Source organism: Bombina bombina, chromosome 5 (assembly GCF_027579735.1).
Source record: "Bombina bombina isolate aBomBom1 chromosome 5, aBomBom1.pri, whole genome shotgun sequence".
Lineage (NCBI taxonomy): Eukaryota > Metazoa > Chordata > Amphibia > Anura > Bombinatoridae > Bombina > Bombina bombina.
In genome coordinates, this window is record NC_069503.1 from 1,149,305,805 (window position 1) to 1,149,329,057 (window position 23,253).

Sequence of the window (23,253 nt, forward strand, 5' to 3'; positions counted from 1 at the left end):
ATGCACAGCTATACAGTATATGATGACTTACACCATGCACAGCTATACAGTATATGATGACTTACACCATGCACAGCTATACAGTATATAATGACTTACACCATGCACAGCTATACAGTATATGATGACTTACATCATGCACAGCTATACAGTATATGATGACTTACACCAGGCACAGCTATACAGTATATGATGACTTACACCATGCACAGCTATACAGTATATGATGACTTACACCGTGCACAGCTATACAGTATATGATGACTTTGTCAGCCGCTTTGGAATCAGTCCGGGATGCAACCCAACTGCTAGCGTGAATAGAAAGCACACGCTAGCACACTGAGAAATATCCAGGACGTGACCCACTCAGGAAACAGATGAGAAAGATTACAAAAAATAATAGTTGCTCCAGAATGCAGGGAAACCACAAAGGAAAAAACGTCCCTTTAAGCAGGTCAAAGAATATAAAGGAAATGCTCTTATTTGCAGCTTAGAAAAAAGGTCCTCATTAGCAGGCTTGTAACAAAGTTCCCTTTTGCAGCTTTGAAAAAGTAAATGTCCCTTTAAGCAGGTTTATAACAAAACAGAAAGTCAAAGTTCTCCTTTGCAATTTGTAAAAGAAAATGTCCCTTTAAGCAGGTTTATAACAAAACAGAAAGTCAAAGTTCTCCTTTGCAGTTTGTAAAAGAAAATGTCCTTTTAAGCAGGTTTTATTAATCAAAGAAAAGATTGTGGAATAAGGCAAAAGCAAGGTCAGGCAGGCAGAAGTCGGCATCCAAACATAAGCAAAAAGGGTTAAGGCAAAAGGCTTGGTCAGACAGGCAGAAGTCGGTATCCAAATATCAGCAAAAGGGTTAAGGCAAAAGGCTTGGTCAGACAGGCAGAAGTCGGTATCCAAATATCAGCAAAAGGGTTAAGGCAAAAGGCTTGGTCAGGCAGGCAGAAGTCGGTATCAGGAAAACAGATTTTGACAAGGTACTCACAAACTCCAAGGGAAACAAACAAACGGGCCCCGATTCAGATCTCCCGCCGTGGTTTAAAGGCAGGAGCGGCAACGTCATCAGAGGGGTGTGTCGAGAAAGCGTCACGTTGCTTAGAGGAGATCCGGGAGCCGCGGCGACACGGCAATGAACGGACGAAATCATGACAGCACCCCCCTCCTCAAGGACCCCTCCGGGGGACAGGACCAGGCCTATCAGGATGAGTCTTGTGGAAGGTCTTGATCAAAGTAGGAGCATTTACTTGATGAGCCGGTTCCCAAGAACGTTCCGTGACTGGATAACCTTTCCAATGAATGAGATAATACAATTTCTTGCCACGCAACTTGGAATCTAGAATATGGCTGATCTCAAACTCAGGGTGTCCATGCACAAATAACGGTGGAGGTTTAGAAAAAGGCTTAGAATACCTGTTAGTCATCACAGGTTTTAAAAGAGAAACATGGAATACCGGATGGACTTTGAGAGTCTTGGGTAAAGCCACCCGATAAGCAGTAGAACACACCTGACCCAGTATTCGGAAAGGACCCACGTATCATGGTCCCAATTTGTTAGAAGGTTGTTTCAGGCGAAGAAATCGAGAGGAAATCCAAACTTTATCACCAGGGCGATATTTGGGAGCTTTCTTCCGTCGAAGGTCTGAAAAGAACTTGTAACGTCTAGAAGTTACAGAAAGAATACGATGTATTTTCTGCCAATGTCGAGTTAATCTTCGGGCTGTAAGATCAGAAGCAGGATTCACTGTGGAGGAAGTATGCAAAGGGAATGTTCTGGGCTGATATCCGTAAGCTGCATGAAAAGGAGAAGTCTGAAGGGAGGAATTGTACCGGGCATTATGAGCCAATTCAGCCAAAGGAAGGTAAGAAGTCCAGTTAGAGTGATAATGATCCACATAATGTCTAAGATATGTTTCAAGACACTGGTTTACTCTTTCAGTCTGGCCATTCGATTGTGGGTGGTGAGAAGTAGAGAGAGATATAGTAGTTCCAAAATGTTTACAAAGTGACCTCCAAAATCGAGAAACAAACTGTACCCCTCTATCTGAAACAATATCTAGAGGAAATCCATGGATTCTTACAATATGTGAAATAAAAAGTTCAGAGAGTCTTTTGGCAGATGGTAATCCTGGTAAGGGTACAAAATGGGCAGTCTTAGTGAACCTGTCGACCACCACCCAGATAGTATTGTTTCCAGCGGACAAGGGAAGGTCGGTAATGAAGTCCATGGATACATGAGTCCAAGGCTGGCGAGGTATAGGCAATGGTTGGAGCAATCCTGAAGGAAGTTGGCGTGGAGTTTTGTTCATGGCACATTGTGTGCATACTGAGACGTAATCCTTCACATCTTGAGAGAGAGTAGGCCACCAGACATGTTGTTTGAGGTTTCGAGTGGTAATACTGATGCAGGATGTCCAGAAAGGGGACTATCATGAGCCCAAAATAAAATCTTGGAACGAAGGCGTTCAGGAACAAAGAGTAAACCATCGGGAGGTTTACAGGACAAAGGAAGATTCCCTTGAGCAGACTGTAATTCTTGTAACCAGGAAGTTGTTAACTGGGCTATGACTTCATGAGGTTGGAGAATGGTACCAGACTCAGGAACTGGGGAATCTTGAAATTGTCTGGAAAGGGCGTCTGCTTTAATATTTTTTGAACCAGGTATGTAAGATAAATTATAGTGAAACCGGGAGAAGAATAATGACCAGCGTGCTTGCCTGGAATTCAATCGTTTGGCTGTTTGGAGATACAGAAGGTTCTTATGATCAGTGAGTATAGTAAATGGCAAAGAAGTACCTTCCAGCCAATGTCTCCATTCATCCAATGCCATTTTGATGGCAAGCAACTCTTTATTCCCTACGTCATAGTTAAATTCCGAAGGCGTGAATTTTTTAGAGAAGAAAGCAACAGGATGAATCTTTCCAGTCTCTGGTATTCGTTGAGACAGAACAGCTCCAGCAGCAACAGAGGAAGCATCAACTTCCAGGATAAATTGAAACTCAGGATTTGGATGACGAAGAATAGGTGCAGAGGAAAAAGCTTCTTTGAGAGACTCAAAAGCTTCTATAGCCTCAGGAGGCCATCTTTTACAGTTTTGTCCTTTTCTAGTGAGAGCAGTAAGAGGAGAAGTAATAGTAGCAAAATTCTTGATGAACTTCCTGTAGTAGTTGGCGAAGCCTAGAAAACGTTGTAAAGCCTTCAAAGAATCAGGTCTAGGCCAATCCAAAATGGCAGAAAGTTTAGTAGGGTCCATTTCAAATCCAGATGCCGATATTACATAACCCAGAAAGGGTATGGATTTTTGATGGAAAGAACATTTCTCCAATTTAGCAAACAGATGGAATTCTCTTAAACGTTGAAGTACTTTCTTGACGTGGTGCACATGATCTTGGTGATTCTGAGAAAAAATTAAGATGTCGTCAAGGTATATGATGACAAAGATATTCAAAAAATCACGAAAGATCTCGTTTACAAAATGTTGAAAAACCGCCGGAGCATTGCATAGCCCGAAGGGCATGACCAAATATTCATAATGCCCAAATCGAGTGTTAAAGGCAGTCTTCCACTCATCTCCTTTGCGTATATGGATCAGATTGTATGCACCACGTAGGTCGAGTTTGGTGAATATGGTGGCTCCCTGAAGATAAGTAAAAAGTTCAGGAATAAGGGGTAGAGGATAACTGTTCTTGATGGTAATCTGATTTAATCCTCGATAATCAATACAGGGTCTTAATCCGCCATCCTTTTTTCCTACAAAAAAGAAACCAGCCCCTACAGGGGAAGAGGAGGGTCGAATAAATCCTCTAGCCAGATTGTCTTTAATATATTCTTCCAAAGCCATGTTTTCTGGTTTAGAAAGTGGATATGTCTTGCCTCGAGGATAGGCAGCCCCGGGAAGGAGATCAATGGGACAATCAAAAGGGCGGTGAGGAGGAAGACGTTCAGCTTCTTTTTTGGAGAAAACATCCACAAAGTCATGATAAGGCATAGGTAAGGAGTCCGGAGTTTCAACTGTGAGAGCAATAGTGAGTGGTAACTTGGTAATCTTTTGAAGACATTTAGTCTGGCATGTAGATCCCCAGGAAGTGAGTTCACCGAAAGTCCAAGAAAAAATGGGATTGTGAATTTGGAGCCAGGGTAATCCCAAGATAATGGGAAATTGTGGAGTGGGGATGACGTCAAAACAAATTGTCTCGGAATGAAGTATTCCTACGGTGAGGAGTAAGGGTTGAGTAGAAAACTGAATATATCCAGAACCCAAAGGATCTCCACTGACCGTAGAGACTGAAATGGAATACTCCTTCTTTAGTAAGGGTATAGAGTGAGTAGAGACGAATGTAGAGTCAATGAACACTCCTCCAGCACCAGAATCAATTAGAGCTTGGGTATAAATCTTCTTATGTCCAATTAGAAGGGTTACTGGAACAAAGAGTTTCTTGTATAGGGAATGGCAACTGTTTTGGCTTAACTCAGTTCCCTGGACTAGAGTTAAGCCCTGGCTTTTACTGGCCTAGTAGGACAATCCCTTAATAAATGCCCTTTAAGGCCACAGTACAGACATAAGCCAAGAGTCCGTCTTCTCAAGCGTTCAGTCTCAGTTAATTTTATACTTCCCACCTCCATAGGTTCAGCCTGATCAGTAGTAGGAGAGACTGGAGTGACTGGATTAGAAAAACGAGGAGCCAAACGAAAAGGAGTTCGAGTTGAAGACCTCTGTGTTCTATCCTTTTCTTGTTGGCGTTCACGAAACCTGGCGTCGAGACTGATACAGAGATTTATTAAGGCTTCTAAGGACTCTGGAAGTTCACGATACACCAATTCATCCTTGAGACGCTCAGAAAGTCCTTTACGGAATGCGGCTCTGAGTGCTCCCTGATTCCAAGTGGTTTCAGAGGCAAGGGTGCGGAACTCAATAGCGTATTGAGAGACTGGTTGATTACCTTGACGTAAATCCAGGAGATTGGCTTCAGCAGCGGATGACCTTCCAGGTTTATCGAATACATTTGAGAACATAGATAGAAATGTATCAACATCCAAAAGTATAGGATCATTCTTTTCTAGCAAAGGTGATACCCAAGCCAAGGCTTTTCCTTTCATTAAGGAAATAAGAAATGTAGCAAAAAGAGTAGGGCTATTTCGGAAATGAAGACGGCATTGATTCAGAAAGCCTCTACATTCTTCAGGATTCCCATCATATTTATCCGGAAGAGGTATCCTGGGACTTAGTTGTACCTGAGACTGATTGTTAGGAATCGAAGGAGGTAATGCCTCAATAGGATTAGGATTGGGATTAGGATTGGGAGGTGCGGTAGCAACCAAATTTTGTAATAGAGCAGTTATTTGATCAAGTTTAGTGTCCAGAGACTGCAAGTGAGTGGCATGAGATCCCAAAAGCTGTCCCTGGTGAGCCACGGCCATGGATAATTCAGTGGGGTCCATTTTTTAGGCCCGTTTGTAATGTCAGCCGCTTTGGAATCAGTCCGGGATGCAACCCAACTGCTAGCGTGAATATAAAGCACACGCTAGCACACTGAGAAATATCCAGGACGTGACCCACTCAGGAAACAGATGAGAAAGATTACAAAAAATAATAGTTGCTCCAGAATGCAGGGAAACCACAAAGGAAAAAACGTCCCTTTAAGCAGGTCAAAGAATATAAAGGAAATGCTCTTATTTGCAGCTTAGAAAAAAGGTCCTCATTAGCAGGCTTGTAACAAAGTTCCCTTTTGCAGCTTTGAAAAAGTAAATGTCCCTTTAAGCAGGTTTATAACAAAACAGAAAGTCAAAGTTCTCCTTTGCAGTTTGTAAAAGAAAATGTCCCTTTAAGCAGGTTTATAACAAAACAGAAAGTCAAAGTTCTCCTTTGCAGTTTGTAAAAGAAAATGTCCCTTTAAGCAGGTTTATAACAAAACAGAAAGTCAAAGTTCTCCTTTGCAGTTTGTAAAAGAAAATGTCCTTTTAAGCAGGTTTTATTAATCAAAGAAAAGATTGTGGAATAAGGCAAAAGCAAGGTCAGGCAGGCAGAAGTCGGCATCCAAACATAAGCAAAAAGGGTTAAGGCAAAAGGCTTGGTCAGACAGGCAGAAGTCAGTATCCAAATATCAGCAAAAGGGTTAAGGCAAAAGGCTTGGTCAGACAGGCAGAAGTCGGTATCCAAATATCAGCAAAAGGGTTAAGGCAAAAGGCTTGGTCAGGCAGGCAGAAGTCGGTATCAGGAAAACAGATTTTGACAAGGTACTCACAAACTCCAAGGGAAACAAACAAACGGGCCCCGATTCAGATCTCCCGCCGTGGTTTAAAGGCAGGAGCGGCAACGTCATCAGAGGGGTGTGTCGAGAAAGCGTCACGTTGCTAAGCAACGTGACGTCAGTCACACAGAGGAGATCCGGGAGCCGCGGCGACACGGCAATGAACGGACGAAATCATGACAGACTTACACCGTGCACAGCTATACAGTACATGATGACTTACACCAGGCACAGCTATACAGTATATGATGACTTACATCATGCACAGCTATACAGTACATGATGACTTACACCAGGCACAGCTATACAGTATATGATGACTTACACCATGCACAGCTATACAGTATATGATGACTTACACCATGCACAGCTATACAGTATATGATGACTTACACCATGCACAGCTATACAGTATATGATGACTTTCTCCTGTATTATTATTATTATTATCGGTTATTTGTAGAGCGCCAACAGATTCCGCAGCACTGTACACAGTTATACAGTATATGATGACTTTCCCCTGTACACAGTTATACAGTATATGATGACTTTCCCCTGTACACAGCTATACAGTATATGATGACTTACACCAGGCACAGCTATACAGTATATGATGACTTATACCGTGCACAGCTATACAGTATATGATGACTTACACCAGGCACAGCTATACAGTATATGATGACTTACACCATGCACAGCTATACAGTATATAATGACTTACACCATGCACAGCTATACAGTATATGATGACTTACACCATGCACAGCTATACAGTATATGATGACTTACACCAGGCACAGCTATACAGTATATGATGACTTACACCGTGCACAGCTATACAGTATATGATGACTTACACCATGCACAGCTATACAGTATATGATGACTTACACCAGGCACAGCTATACAGTATATGATGACTTACACCAGGCACAGCTATACAGTATATGATGACTTACACCGTGCACAGCTATACAGTATATGATGACTTACACCATGCACAGCTATACAGTATATAATGACTTACACCATGCACAGCTATACAGTATATGATGACTTACACCATGCACAGCTATACAGTATATGATGACTTACACCATGCACAGCTATACAGTATATAATGACTTACACCATGCACAGCTATACAGTATATGATGACTTACACCATGCACAGCTATACAGTATATGATGACTTACACCAGGCACAGCTATACAGTATATGATGACTTACACAATGCACAGCTATACAGTATATAATGACTTACACCATGCACAGCTATACAGTATATGATGACTTACATCATGCACAGCTATACAGTATATAATGACTTACACCATGCACAGCTATACAGTACATGATGACTTACACCATGCACAGCTATACAGTATATGATGACTTACACCGTGCACAGCTATACATTATATGATGACTTTCTCCTGTATTATTATTATTATTATCGGTTATTTGTAGAGCGCCAACAGATTCCGCAGCACTGTACACAGTTATACAGTATATGATGACTTTCCCCTGTACACAGTTATACAGTATATGATGACTTTCCCCTGTACACAGCTATACAGTATATGATGACTTACACCGTGCACAGCTATACAGTACATGATGACTTACACCAGGCACAGCTATACAGTATATGATGACTTACACCATGCACAGCTATACAGTATATGATGACTTTCCCCTGTATACAGTTATACAGTATATGATGACCTACACCAGGCACAGCTATACAGTATATGATGACTTACACCATGCACAGCTATACAGTATATAATGACTTACACCAGGCACAGCTATACAGTATATAATGACTTACACCGTGCACAGCTATACAGTATATGATGACTTACACAATGCACAGCTATACAGTATATGATGACTTACACCATGCACAACTATACAGTATATGATGACTTACACCATGCACAGCTATACAGTATATGATGACTTACACCGTGCACAGCTATACAGTATATGATGACTTACACCATGCACAGCTATACAGTATATGATGACTTATACCGTGCACAGCTATACAATATAGGATGACTTACATCATGCACAGCTATACAGTATATGATGACTTACACCGTGCACAGTTATACAGTATATGATGACTTACACCGTGCACAGTTATACAGTATATGATGACTTACACCAGGCACAGCTATACCGTATATGATGACTTACACCGTGCACAGTTATACAGTATATGATGACTTACACCGTGCACAGCTATACAGTATATGATGACTTACACCGTGCACAGTTATACAGTATATGATGACTTACACCAGGCACAGCTATACAGTATATGATGACTTACACCAGGCACAGCTATACAGTATATGATGACTTACACCGTGCACAGCTATACAGTATATGATGACTTACACCAGGCACAGCTATACAGTATATGATGACTTACACCAGGCACAGCTATACAGTATATGATGACTTACACCATGCACAGCTATACAGTATATAATGACTTACACCAGGCACAGCTATACAGTATATGATGACTTACACCGTGCACAGCTATACAGTATATGATGACTTACACCGTGCACAGCTATACAGTATATGATGACTTAAACCGTGCACAGCTATACAGTACATGATGGCTTACACCATGCACAGCTATACAGTATATGATGACTTACACCGTGCACAGCTATACAATATAGGATGACTTACACCCAGTATATGATGACTTACACCGTGCACAGTTATACAGTATATGATGACTTACACCAGGCACAGCTATACAGTATATGATGACTTACACCATGCACAGCTATACAGTATATGATGACTTACACCGTGCACAGCTATACAGTATATGATGACTTACACCAGGCACAGCTATACAGTATATGATGACATACACCAGGCACAGCTAAACAGTATATGATGACTTACACCAGGCACAGCTAAACAGTATATGATGACTTACACCATGCACAGCTATACAGTATATGATGACTTACACCAGGCACAGCTATACAATATATGATGACTTACACCGTGCACAGCTATACAGTATATGATAACTTGCACCGTGCACAGCTATACAGTATATGATGACTTTCCCCTGTACACAGTGATATAGTATATGATGACTTACACCGTGCACAGCTATACAGTATATGATGACTTACACCGTGCACAGCTATACAGTATATGATGACTTACACCGTGCACAGCTATACAGTACAATATTTGTTTCTAATCTCAGGTCTCAGTAACTGGAGACATGTATATGAGACAATGACTAAGTGCTGTTACTATAAAGGACAATGATCTTACTAATACTAATGACAGACTTTGTGTAGTAGTGTACTTATCTGTCCCAGGATCATTTGTCTGTCTCTTACGTAGGAGTTTAAGAGGGAGCTGTATCAGCACCGTGTGGAACTGGAGACTCTTGGTCACCATAGCTCGATAAGCTTATCAGATCCCAAATCAACAAATAACCAAATTAGTAATTACAGAGAACGTTGGGACCGGCTGGAAGAAGAAGCTGTAAACAGACAGGTTAGAACCACAAAAATACCATGTGGTAGACCTACAATTGATTAAACACAGTGGAGGCTTGGCTCATTATATCATTTTGTATTTTGTCACAGCACCAGTTAGAGGATGCACTGCTCGGGTTGGGTCAGTTCCAGAACCAGCTGGAGGAGCTCTTGAACTGGTTGTCCCAAACGGCAGATCAGCTTCAGTGTCCACGACCACTGTGTATTGACCTTCAAGCTTGTGAGATAGAGCTGGCAAAAAACAAGGTAAGTAGAGTTGGCAAAAGTCAAGGTGGACATACGCCATGAATCTGCTTCTGAATCACCTATTCTTGTCAAGTGTCAAGTGATCAAAAAGGAAATAGATTGACACTGTATAAAAATAGTAACAAATGGTTGCAGTATTAAACACCTAGGGCCATATTACAAGTGGCACCGATTATAATTTTTTTTATTAAGTGCAAACTGAGTTTAAAGTAAAAGATTAGCTACATTTTTTTACCCGCTCGAGCAGTAACTTTGCTTAAAGTAAAAAATTAGCGCTGCAGTGCTTATGCCGTCTCACCACAGACTTCTATGGGGCGGCTGAAGAAATGCCTATTATCCCTAGCGCACTAACCAGACACTGAGCTAGCTCAACTGAGCTAAAGGCTAGGAGCATTAGCAATATTTCACATTTCTATGTTTTTCACATAGAAGAAATGTTCTTTTGATTTTAATTTTATATATATATATATCCTATACTATAAAAGGCCAAGTGTGTTTGTCTGAAGCTGTCATGCGCAGTAGAGACAGCACAAGGACAAACACACCTGTCCTTACAGTCCCTAAGTCTCTGCAGTGCGAGCAGAAGTCAGCGTGGCCGAGCGTGGGCGGGGCCGAACGTGGAGGGTCGTGAAGGGGGCGGGGCCAGGTGGGCCCTGAAAGGCCGTGCAGACTGAGAGCTCAAAGCAGCTGGGGAGGGGAGAGGGAGAAGGGGAGGGGAGAGGGGGAGAGGGGGAGGGGAGAGGGGGGAGGGGAGAGGGGGAGGGGGAAAGGGGGGAGAGAGAGGGGGAGAGGGAGAGAAAGAGGGGGGAGGGAGAGAAAGAAGGGGGGAGGGAGAGAAAGAGGGGGGGAGGGAGAGAAAGAGGGGGGGGGGGAGGGAGAGAAAGAGGGGGGAGGGAGAGAAAGAGGGGGGAGGGAGAGAAAGAAGGGGGGAGGGAGAGAGAGGGAGGAGAGAGAGAGGGGGGAGAGAGAGAGAGAGAGAGAGAGAGGGGAGAAAGAGGGGAGGGGGAGAGAGAGAGAGGAGGGGGAGAGAGAGGGGAGAGAGACGGGGGGAGAGAGAGAGAGAGAAGGGGAGAGAAAGAGAGGGGGGAGAGAGAGAGAGGGGGGGGGAGAGATAGAGGGGGGAGAGAGATAGAGGGGGGAGAGAGAGAGAGGGGGAGGGAGAGAGAGGGGAGAGGGAGAGAGAGGGGAGAGAGAGAGGGGAGAGAGAGAGAGAGAGAGGGGAGAGAGAGAGAGAGGGGAGAAAGAGATAGAGGGGGGAGAGGGGGGGAGAGGGGAGAGAGCACAAAAGAGAGGGGTGAGAGAGAGAGCAAAAAAGAGAGTGGTGAGAAAGAGCGCAAAAGAGAGGGGGAGAGAGCGCAAAAGAGGGGGGAGAGAGAGAGCGCAAAAGAGGGGGGAGAGAGAGAGCGCAAAAGAGGTGGGAGAGAGTGCAAAAGAGGGGGGAGAGAGAGCAAAAGAGAGGGGGAGAGAGAGAGAGCGCAAAAGAGGGGGGAGAGAGAGCGCAAAAGAGAGGGGGGAGAGAGAGAGCTCAAAAGAGAGGGGGAGAGAAAGCTCAAAAGAGAGGGGGAGAGAAAGCGCAAAAGAGAGGGGGGAGAGAGAGAGCAAAAGAGAGGGGGAGGGAGAGAGCGCAAGGGGTGGGACCGCTGTACCCTGCAAAAAATGGCCCGTGTGAACGGGCTTTAGGACTAGTATATATATAAATATTATGTTGTAAAATATGTTATGTCTATAAATATATATCTATTTATGAATATATATTGTACAGATATATACATATAAATATCTATTTAAAAGTGAAGAGCATATGAATTTAAAGTATTTCTATTCCAAACACATCTAAACATAAAATTTAATACAAACTATATTGCATGTTTCAAGGTACTTCAATGGGAAGGGCTCAAAAGTGTATGTGTGTGTGTATATATATATACACACTCTCACACACATATACATATACACACACATATTATATATATATATATATACACACTCTCACACACATATACATATACACACACATATTATATATATATATATATATATATATATATATATATATATACACACACACACACAAATATACAGTGGGGCAAAAAAGTATTTAGTCAGCCACCAATTGTGCAAGTTCTCCCACTTAAGAAGATGAGAGAGGCCTGTAATTTTCATCATAGGTATACAGGGAGTGCAGAATTATTAGGCAAGTTGTATTTTTGAGGATTAATTTTATTATTGAACAACAACCATGTTCTCAATGAACCCAAAAAACTCATTAATATCAAAGCTGAATAGTTTTGGAAGTAGTTTTTAGTTTGTTTTTAGTTATAGCTATTTTAGGGGGATATCTGTGTGCGCAGGTGACTATTACTGTGCATAATTATTAGGCAACTTAACAAAAAACAAATATATACCCATTTCAATTATTTATTTTTACCAGTGAAACCAATATAACATCTCAACATTCACAAATATACATTTCTGACATTCAAAAACAAAACAAAAACAAATCAGTGACCAATATAGCCACCTTTCTTTGCAAGGACACTCAAAAGCCTGCCATCCATGGATTCTGTCAGTGTTTTGATCTGTTCACCATCAACATTGCATGCAGCAGCAACCACAGCCTCCCAGACACTGTTCAGAGAGGTGTACTGTTTTCCCTCCTTGTAAATCTCACATTTGATGATGGACCACAGGTTCTCAATGGGGTTCAGATCAGATGAACAAGGAGGCCATGTCATTAGATTTTCTTCTTTTATACCCTTTCTTGCCAGCCACGCTGTGGAGTACTTGGACGCGTGTGATGGAGCATTGTCCTGCATGAAAATCATGTTTTTCTTGAAGGATGCAGACTTCTTCCTGTACCACTGCTTGAAGAAGGTGTCTTCCAGAAACTGGCAGTAGGACTGGGAGTTGAGCTTGACTCCATCCTCAACACGAAAAGGCCCCACAAGCTCATCTTTGATGATACCAGCCCAAACCAGTACTCCACCTCCACCTTGCTGGCGTCTGAGTCGGACTGGAGCTCTCTGCCCTTTACCAATCCAGCCACGGGCCCATCCATCTGGCCCATCAAGACTCACTCTCATTTCATCAGTCCATAAAACCTTAGAAAAATCAGTCTTGAGATATTTCTTGGCCCAGTCTTGACGTTTCAGCTTGTGTGTCTTGTTCAGTGGTGGTCGTCTTTCAGCCTTTCTTACCTTGGCCATGTCTCTAAGTATTGCACACCTTGTGCTTTTGGGCACTCCAGTGATGTTGCAGCTCTGAAATATGGCCAAACTGGTGGCAAGTGGCATCTTGGCAGCTGCACGCTTGACTTTTCTCAGTTCATGGGCAGTTATTTTGCGCCTTGGTTTTTCCACACGCTTCTTGCGACCCTGTTGACTATTTTGAATGAAACGCTTGATTGTTCGATGATCACGCTTCAGAAGCTTTGCAATTTTAAGAGTGCTGCATCCCTCTGCAAGATATCTCACTATTTTTTACTTTTCTGAGCCTGTCAAGTCCTTCTTTTGACCCATTTTGCCAAAGGAAAGGAAGTTGCCTAATAATTATGCACACCTGATATAGGGTGTTGATGTCATTAGACCACACCCCTTCTCATTACAGAGATGCACATCACCTAATATGCTTAATTGGTAGTAGGCTTTCGAGCCTATACAGCTTGGAGTAAGACAACATGCATAAAGAGGATGATGTGGTCAAAATACTCATTTGCCTAATAATTCTGCACTCCCTGTAACTTAACTATGAGAGACAAAATGTGGAAACAAATCCAGACAATCACATTGTCTGATTTGGAAATAATTTATTTGCATATTATGGTGGAAAATAAGTATTTGGTCACCTACAAACAAGCAAGATTTCTGGCTCTCACAGATCTGTATCTTCTTCTTTAAGTGGCTCCTCTGTCCTCCACTCATTACCTGTATTAATGGCACCTGTTTGAACTTGTTATCAGTATAAAAGAGACCTGTCCACAACCTCAAACAGTCACACTCCAAACTCCACTATGGTGAAGACCAAAGAGCTGTTGAAGGAGACCAGAAACAAAATTGTAGACCTGCACCAGGCTGGGAAGACTGAATCTACAATAGGCAAGCAGTTTGGTGTGAAAAAATCAACTGTGGGAGCAATAATTAGAAAATGGAAGACATACAAGACCACTGATAATCTCCCTCGATCTGGGGCTCCACGCAAGATCTCACCCCATGGGGTCAAAATGATCACAAGAACGGTGAGCAAACATCCCAGAACCACACGGGGGGACCTAGTGAATGACCTGCAGAGAGCTGGGACCAACGTAACAAAGGCTACCATCAGTAAAACACTACGCCGCCAGGGACTCAGATCCTGCAGTGCCAGATGTGTCCCCCTGCTTAAGCCAGTACATGTCCGGGCCCGTCTGAAGTCTGCTAGAGAGCATTTGGATGATCCAGAAGCAGATTGGGAGAATGTCATATGGTCAGATGAAACCAAAGTAGAACTGTTTGGTAGAAACACAACTCGTCGTATTTGCAGGAGAGAGAATGCTGAGTTGCAACCAAAGAACACCATACCTACTGTGAAGCATGGGGGTGGCAACATCATGCTTTGGGGCTGTTTCTCTGCAAAGGGAACAGGACGACTGATCCGTGTACATGAAATAATGAATGGAGCCATGTATCGTGATATTTTGAGTGCAAACCTCCTTCCATCAGCAAGGGCATTGAAGATGAAACGTGTCTGGGTCTTTCAGCATGACAATGATCCCAAACACACCGCCCGGGCAACAAAGGAGTGTTTTCATAAGAAGCATTTCAAGGTCCTGGAGTGGCCTAGCCAGTCTCCAGATCTCAACCCCATAGAAAACCTTTGGAGGGAGTTGAAAGTCTGTGTTGCCCAGCGACAGCCCCAAAACATCACTGCTCTAAAGGAGATCTGCATGCAGGAATGGGCCAACATACCAGCAACAGTGTGTGATTGTGACAACCTTGTGAAGATTTACAGAAAACGTTTCACCTCTGTCATTGCCAACAAAGGAAATATAACAAAGTATTGAGATGAACTTTTGATATTGACCAAATACTTATTTTCCACCATAATTTGCAAATAAATTCTTTCCAAATCAGACAATGTGATTGTCTGGATTTGTTTCCACATTTTGTCTCTTATAGTTGAGGTATACCTATGATGAAAATTGCAGGCCTCTCTCATCTTCTTAAGTGGGAGAACTTGCACAATTGGTGGCTGACTAAATACTTTTTTGGCCCACTTTATATATATATATATATATATACACACATACAGTATATACATATTTGTATACATTTGTATGTATATATATATATATATATATATATATTAAAAGCCAACACAAGAGATTCAAAATATCACCTTTAATGATCCAAGAAACATTTCGGCCACACAAGGAGGCCTTGGTCAAATGTATAAAATCACACACGACAGACATGTCTTCAACAATTTCTATGTTTGGATTTATAATGGCTGTGCACAGAGTGGCTGATGATGCTGGTGAGTGATGATCTTTCTGTATTTATATATATATATATATACACATATATTTAGTGATATGTGACAAGTACATGATAAGGTCACTAGTAAGTGATATGTGACATGTACATGATAAGGTCACTAGTAAGTAATATGTGACAAGTACATGCTAAGGTCACTAGTAAGTAATATGTGACAAGTACATGCTAAGGTCACTAGTAAGTAATATGTGACAAGTACATGATAAGGTCACTAGTAAGTGATATGTGACATGTACATGATAAGGTCACTAGTAAGCAATATGTGACAAGTACATGATAAGGTCACTAGTAAGTAATATGTGACATGTACATGCTAAGGTCACTAGTAAGTGATATGTGACAAGTACATGATAAGGTCACTAGTAAGTAATATGTGACATGTACATGCTAAGGTCACTAGTAAGTAATATGTGACAAGTACATGATAAGGTCACTAGTAAATAATATGTTAGAAGTACATGATAAGGTCACTAGTAAGTAATATGTGACAAGTACATGCTAAGGTCACTAGTAAGTAATATGTGACAAGTACATGATAAGGTCACTAGTAAGTGATATGTGACATGTACATGATAAGGTCACTAGTAAGTAATATGTGACATGTACATGATAAGGTCACTAGTAAGTAATATGTGACAAGTACATGATAAGGTCACTAGTAAGTAATATGTGACAAGTACATGATAAGGTCACTAGTAAGTAATATGTGACATGTACATGATAAGGTCACTAGTAAGTAATATGTGACAAGTACATGATAAGGTCACTAGTAAGTAATATGTGACAAGTACATGATAAGGTCACTAGTAAGTAATATGTGACAAGTACATGATAAGGTCACTAGTAAGTAATATGTGACAAGTACATGATAAGGTCACTAGTAAGTGATATGTGACAAGTACATGCTAAGGTCACTAGTAAGTAATATGTGACAAGTACATGCTAAGGTCACTAGTAAGTAATATGTGACAAGTACATGATAAGGTCACTAGTAAGTGATATGTGACATGTACATGCTAAGGTCACTAGTAAGTAATATGTGACAAGTACATGATAAGGTCACTAGTAAGTGATATGTGACATGTACATGATAAGGTCACTAGTAAGTAATATGTGACAAGTACATGATAAGGTCACTAGTAAGTAATATGTGACAAGTACATGATAAGGTCACTAGTAAGTGATATGTGACATGTACATGATAAGGTCACTAGTAAGTAATATGTTACAAGTACATGATAAGGTCACTAGTAAGTAATATGTGACAAGTACATGATAAGGTCACTAGTAAGTAATATGTGACAAGTACATGATAAGGTCACTAGTAAGTGATATGTGACATGTACATGATAAGGTCACTAGTAAGTAATATGTGACATGTACATGATAAGGTCACTAGTAAGTAATATGTGACATGTACATGATAAGGTCACTAGTAAGTAATATGTGACAAGTACATGATAAGGTCACTAGTAAGTAATATGTGACATGTACATGATAAGGTCACTAGTAAATAATAAGTGTCAAGTACATGATAAGGTCACTAGTAAGTAATATGTGACAAGTACATGATAAGGTCACTAGTAAATAATAAGTGTCAAGTACATGATAAGGTCACTAGTAAGTGATATGTGACATGTACATGATAAGGTCACTAGTAAGTGATATGTGACATGTACATGATAAGGTCACTAGTAAGTAATATGTGACATGTACATGATAAGGTCACTAGTAAGTAATATGTGACATGTACATGATAAGGTCACTAGTAAGTAATATGTGACAAGTACATGATAAGGTCACTAGTAAGTAATATGTGACAAGTACATGATAAGGTCATTAGAAAGTAATATGTGACAAGTACATGATAAGGTCACTAGTAAGTAATATGTGACAAGTACATGATAAGGTTACTAGTAAGTGATATGTGACAAGTACATGATAATGTCACTAGTAAATAATATGTGACAAGTACATGATAAGGTCACTAGTAAGTAATATGTGACAAGTACATGATAAGGTCACTAGTAAGTAATATGTGACATGTACATGATAAGGTCACTAGTAAGTAATGTGACATGTACATGATAAGGTCACTAGTAAGTAATATGTGACATGTACATGATAAGGTCATTAGTAAGTAATGTGACATGTACATGATAAGGTCACTAGTAAGTAATATGTGACATGTACATGATAAGGTCACTAGTAAGTAATATGTGACAAGTACATGATAAGGTCACTAGTAAGTAATATGTGACAAGTACATGATAAGGTCACTAGTAAGTAATGTGACATGTACATGATAAGGTCACTAGTAAGTAATATGTGACAAGTACATGATAAGGTCACTAGTAAGTAATATGTGACATGTACATAATAAGGTCACTAGTAAGTAATATGTGACAAGTACATGCTAAGGTCACTAGTAAGTAATATGTGACATGTACATGATAAGGTCACTAGTAAGTGATATGTGACATGTACATGATAAGGTCACTAGTAAGTAATATGTGACAAGTACATGATAAGGTCACTAGTAAGTAATATGTGACATGTACATGATAAGGTCACTAGTAAATAATATGTGACAAGTACATGATAAGGTCACTAGTAAGTAATATGTGACAAGTACATGATAAGGTCACTAGTAAATAATATGTGACAAGTACATGATAAGGTCACTAGTAAGTAATATGTGACATGTACATGATAAGGTCACTAGTAAATAATATGTGACAAGTACATGATAAGGTCACTAGTAAGTAATATGTGACATGTATATGATAAGGTCACTAGTAAGTAATATGTGACAAGTACATGATAAGGTCACTAGTAAATAATATGTGACAGGTACATGATAAGGTCACTAGTAAGTAATATGTGACATGTACATGATAAGGTCACTAGTAAGTAATATGTGACATGTACATGATAAGGTCACTAGAAAGTTATGTGACATGTACATGATAAGGTCGCTAGTAAGTAATATGTGACAAGTACATGATAAGGTCACTAGTAAGTAATATGTGACATGTACATGATAAGGTCACAAGTAAGTAATGTGACATGTACGTGCTAAGGTCATTAGCAATATGTGACAAGTACATGATAAGGTCACTAGTAAGTAATGGGACATGTACATGATAAGGTCACTGGTAAGTAATATGTGACAAGTATATGATAAGGTCACTAGTAAGTAATATGTGACATGTACATGATGAGGTCACTAGTAAATAATATGTGACATGTACATGATAAGGTCACTAGTAAGTAATATGTGACATGTACATGATAAGGTCACTAGTAAGTAATGTGACATGTACATGATAAGGTCACTAGTAAGTAATATGTGACATGTACATGATAAGGTCACTAGTAAATAATATGTTACAAGTACATGATAAGGTCACCAGTAAGCAATATGTGACATGTACATGATAAGGTCACAAGTAAGTAATATGTGACATGTACATGATAAGGTCACAAGTAAGTAATGTGACATGTACATGATAAGGTCACTAGTAAGTAATGTGACATGTACATGATAAGGTCACTAGTAAGTAATATGTGACAAGTACATGATAAGGTCACTAGTAAGTAATATGTGACATGTACATGATAAGGTCACTAGTAAGTAATGTGACATGTACATGATAAGGTCACTAGTAAGCAATATGTGACAAGTACATGATAAGGTCACTAGTAAGTAATATGTGACATGTACATGCTAAGGTCACTAGTAAGTGATATGTGACAAGTACATGATAAGGTCACTAGTAAGTAATATGTGACATGTACATGCTAAGGTCACTAGTAAGTAATATGTGACAAGTACATGATAAGGTCACTAGTAAATAATATGTTAGAAGTACATGATAAGGTCACTAGTAAGTAATATGTGACATGTACATGCTAAGGTCACTAGTAAGTAATATGTGACAAGTACATGATAAGGTCACTAGTAAATAATATGTTAGAAGTACATGATAAGGTCACTAGTAAATAATATGTGACATGTACATTATAAGGTTACTAGTAAGTAATATGTGACATGTACATGATAAGGTCACAAGTAAGTAATATGTTACAAGTACATGATAAGGTCACTAGTAAGTAATATGTGACAAGTACATGATAAGGTTACTAGTAAGTAATATGTGACAAGTACATGATGATAAGGTCACTAGTAAGTAATATGTGACAAGTACATGATAAGGTCACTAGTAAATAATATGTGATAAGTACATGCTGATAAGGTCACTAGTAAGTAATATGTGACAAGTACATGATAAGGTCACTAGTAAATAATATGTGATAAGTACATGATGATAAGGTCACTAGTAAGTAATATGTGACAAGTACATGATAAGGTTACTAGTAAGTTATATGTGACGAGTACATGATAATGTCACTAGTAAGTAATATGTGACAAGTACATGATGTCACTAGTAAGTAATATGTGACAAGTACATGATAAGGTCACTAGTAAGTAATATGTGACATGTACATGATAAGGTCACTAGTAAATAATATGTTGCAAGTACATGATAAGGTCACTAGTAAGTAATATGTGACATGTACATACTAAGGTCACTAGTAAGTTATATGTGACAAGTACATGATAAGGTCACTAGTAAGTAATATGTGATAAGTACATGATAAGGTCACTAGTAAGTTATATGTGACAAGTACATGATAAGGTCACTAGTAAGTAATATGTGACAAGTACATGATAAGGTCACTAGTAAGTTATATGTGACAAGTACATGATAAGGTCACTAGTAAGTAATATGTGACAAGTACATGATAAGGTCACTAGTAAGTTATATGTGACAAGTACATGATAAGGTCACTAGTAAGTAATATGTGACAAGTACGTGATAAGGTCACTAGTAAATAATATGTGACATGTACATGATAAGGTCACAAGTAAGTAATATGTGACAAGTATATGATAAGGTCACTAGTAAGTAATATGTGACATGTACATGATAAGGTCACTAGTAAGTAATATGTGACATGTACATGATAAGGTCACTAGTAAGTAATATGTGACATGTACATGATAAGGTCACAAGTAAGTAATATGTGACATGTACATGATAAGGTCACTAGTAAGTAATATGTGACATGTACATGCTAAAGTCATTAGTAATATGTGACATGTACATGCTAAGGTCACTAGTAAATAATATGTGACATGTACATGATAAGGTCACTAGTAAGTAATATGTGACATGTACATGATAAGGTCACTAGTACGTGATATGTGACAAGTACATGATAAGGTCACTAGTAAGCAATATGTGACATGTACATGATAAGGTCACTAGTAAATAATATGTGACATGTACATGATAAGGTCACTAGTAAGTAATATGTGATATGTACATGATAAGGTCACTAGTAAATAATATGTGACATGTACATGCTAAAGTCATTAGTAATATGTGACATGTACATGATAAGGTCACAAGTAAGTAATATGTTGCAAGTACATGATAAGGTCACTAGTAGGTAATATGTGACATGTACATGATAAGGTCACTAGTAAATAATATGTTGCAAGTACATGATAAGGTCACTAGTAGGTAATACGTGACATGTACATGCTAAGGTCACTAGTAAGTGATATGTGACAATTACATGAAAAGGTCACTAGTAAGTAATATGTGACATGTACATGATAAGGTCAGTAGTAAATAATATGTGACATGTACATGATAAGGTCACTAGTACATGATATGTGACATGTACATGATAAGGTCACAAGTAAGTAATATGTGACATGTACATGATAAGGTCACAAGTAATATGTGACATGTACATTATAAGGTCACTAGTAAGTAATATGTGACATGTACATGATAAGGTCACTAGTAAGTAATATGTGACAAGTACATGATAAGGTCACTAGTAAGTAATATGTGACATGTACATGATAAGGTCACTAGTAAGTAATGTGACATGTACATGATAAGGTCACTAGTAAGTAATATGTGACATGTACATGATAAGGTCATTAGTAAGTAATGTGACATGTACATGATAAGGTCACTAGTAAGTAATATGTGACATGTACATGATAAGGTCACTAGTAAGTAATATGTGACAAGTACATGATAAGGTCACTAGTAAGTAATATGTGACAAGTACATGATAAGGTCACTAGTAAGTAATGTGACATGTACATGATAAGGTCACTAGTAAGTAATATGTGACAAGTACATGATAAGGTCACTAGTAAGTAATATGTGACATGTACATAATAAGGTCACTAGTAAGTAATATGTGACAAGTACATGCTAAGGTCACTAGTAAGTAATATGTGACATGTACATGATAAGGTCACTAGTAAGTGATATGTGACATGTACATGATAAGGTCACTAGTAAGTAATATGTGACAAGTACATGATAAGGTCACTAGTAAGTAATATGTGACATGTACATGATAAGGTCACTAGTAAATAATATGTGACAAGTACATGATAAGGTCACTAGTAAGTAATATGTGACAAGTACATGATAAGGTCACTAGTAAATAATATGTGACAAGTACATGATAAGGTCACTAGTAAGTAATATGTGACATGTACATGATAAGGTCACTAGTAAATAATATGTGACAAGTACATGATAAGGTCACTAGTAAGTAATATGTGACATGTATATGATAAGGTCACTAGTAAGTAATATGTGACAAGTACATGATAAGGTCACTAGTAAATAATATGTGACAGGTACATGATAAGGTCACTAGTAAGTAATATGTGACATGTACATGATAAGGTCACTAGTAAGTAATATGTGACATGTACATGATAAGGTCACTAGAAAGTTATGTGACATGTACATGATAAGGTCGCTAGTAAGTAATATGTGACAAGTACATGATAAGGTCACTAGTAAGTAATATGTGACATGTACATGATAAGGTCACAAGTAAGTAATGTGACATGTACGTGCTAAGGTCATTAGCAATATGTGACAAGTACATGATAAGGTCACTAGTAAGTAATGGGACATGTACATGATAAGGTCACTGGTAAGTAATATGTGACAAGTATATGATAAGGTCACTAGTAAGTAATATGTGACATGTACATGATGAGGTCACTAGTAAATAATATGTGACATGTACATGATAAGGTCACTAGTAAGTAATATGTGACATGTACATGATAAGGTCACTAGTAAGTAATGTGACATGTACATGATAAGGTCACTAGTAAGTAATATGTGACATGTACATGATAAGGTCACTAGTAAATAATATGTTACAAGTACATGATAAGGTCACCAGTAAGCAATATGTGACATGTACATGATAAGGTCACTAGTAAGTAATATGTGACATGTACATGATAAGGTCACAAGTAAGTAATGTGACATGTACATGATAAGGTCACTAGTAAGTAATGTGACATGTACATGATAAGGTCACTAGTAAGTAATATGTGACAAGTACATGATAAGGTCACTAGTAAGTAATATGTGACATGTACATGATAAGGTCACTAGTAAGTAATGTGACATGTACATGATAAGGTCACTAGTAAGCAATATGTGACAAGTACATGATAAGGTCACTAGTAAGTAATATGTGACATGTACATGCTAAGGTCACTAGTAAGTGATATGTGACAAGTACATGATAAGGTCAC

General features: G+C 39.1%; 1 protein-coding gene across 1 annotated transcript in view; it reads left to right on the forward strand.

Annotated features, from left to right (window-relative positions):
• Nucleotides 1-23,253, forward strand: part of LOC128661759 (microtubule-actin cross-linking factor 1, isoforms 6/7-like) — a 253,447-nt gene that overhangs the window by 24,379 nt on the left and 205,815 nt on the right. The window contains exons 4-5 of the mRNA XM_053715979.1: nt 9,650-9,805; nt 9,898-10,053. Of these exons, the coding sequence (XP_053571954.1) occupies nt 9,650-9,805; nt 9,898-10,053 (312 nt within the window). The remainder of the gene's footprint in view (nt 1-9,649; nt 9,806-9,897; nt 10,054-23,253) is intronic.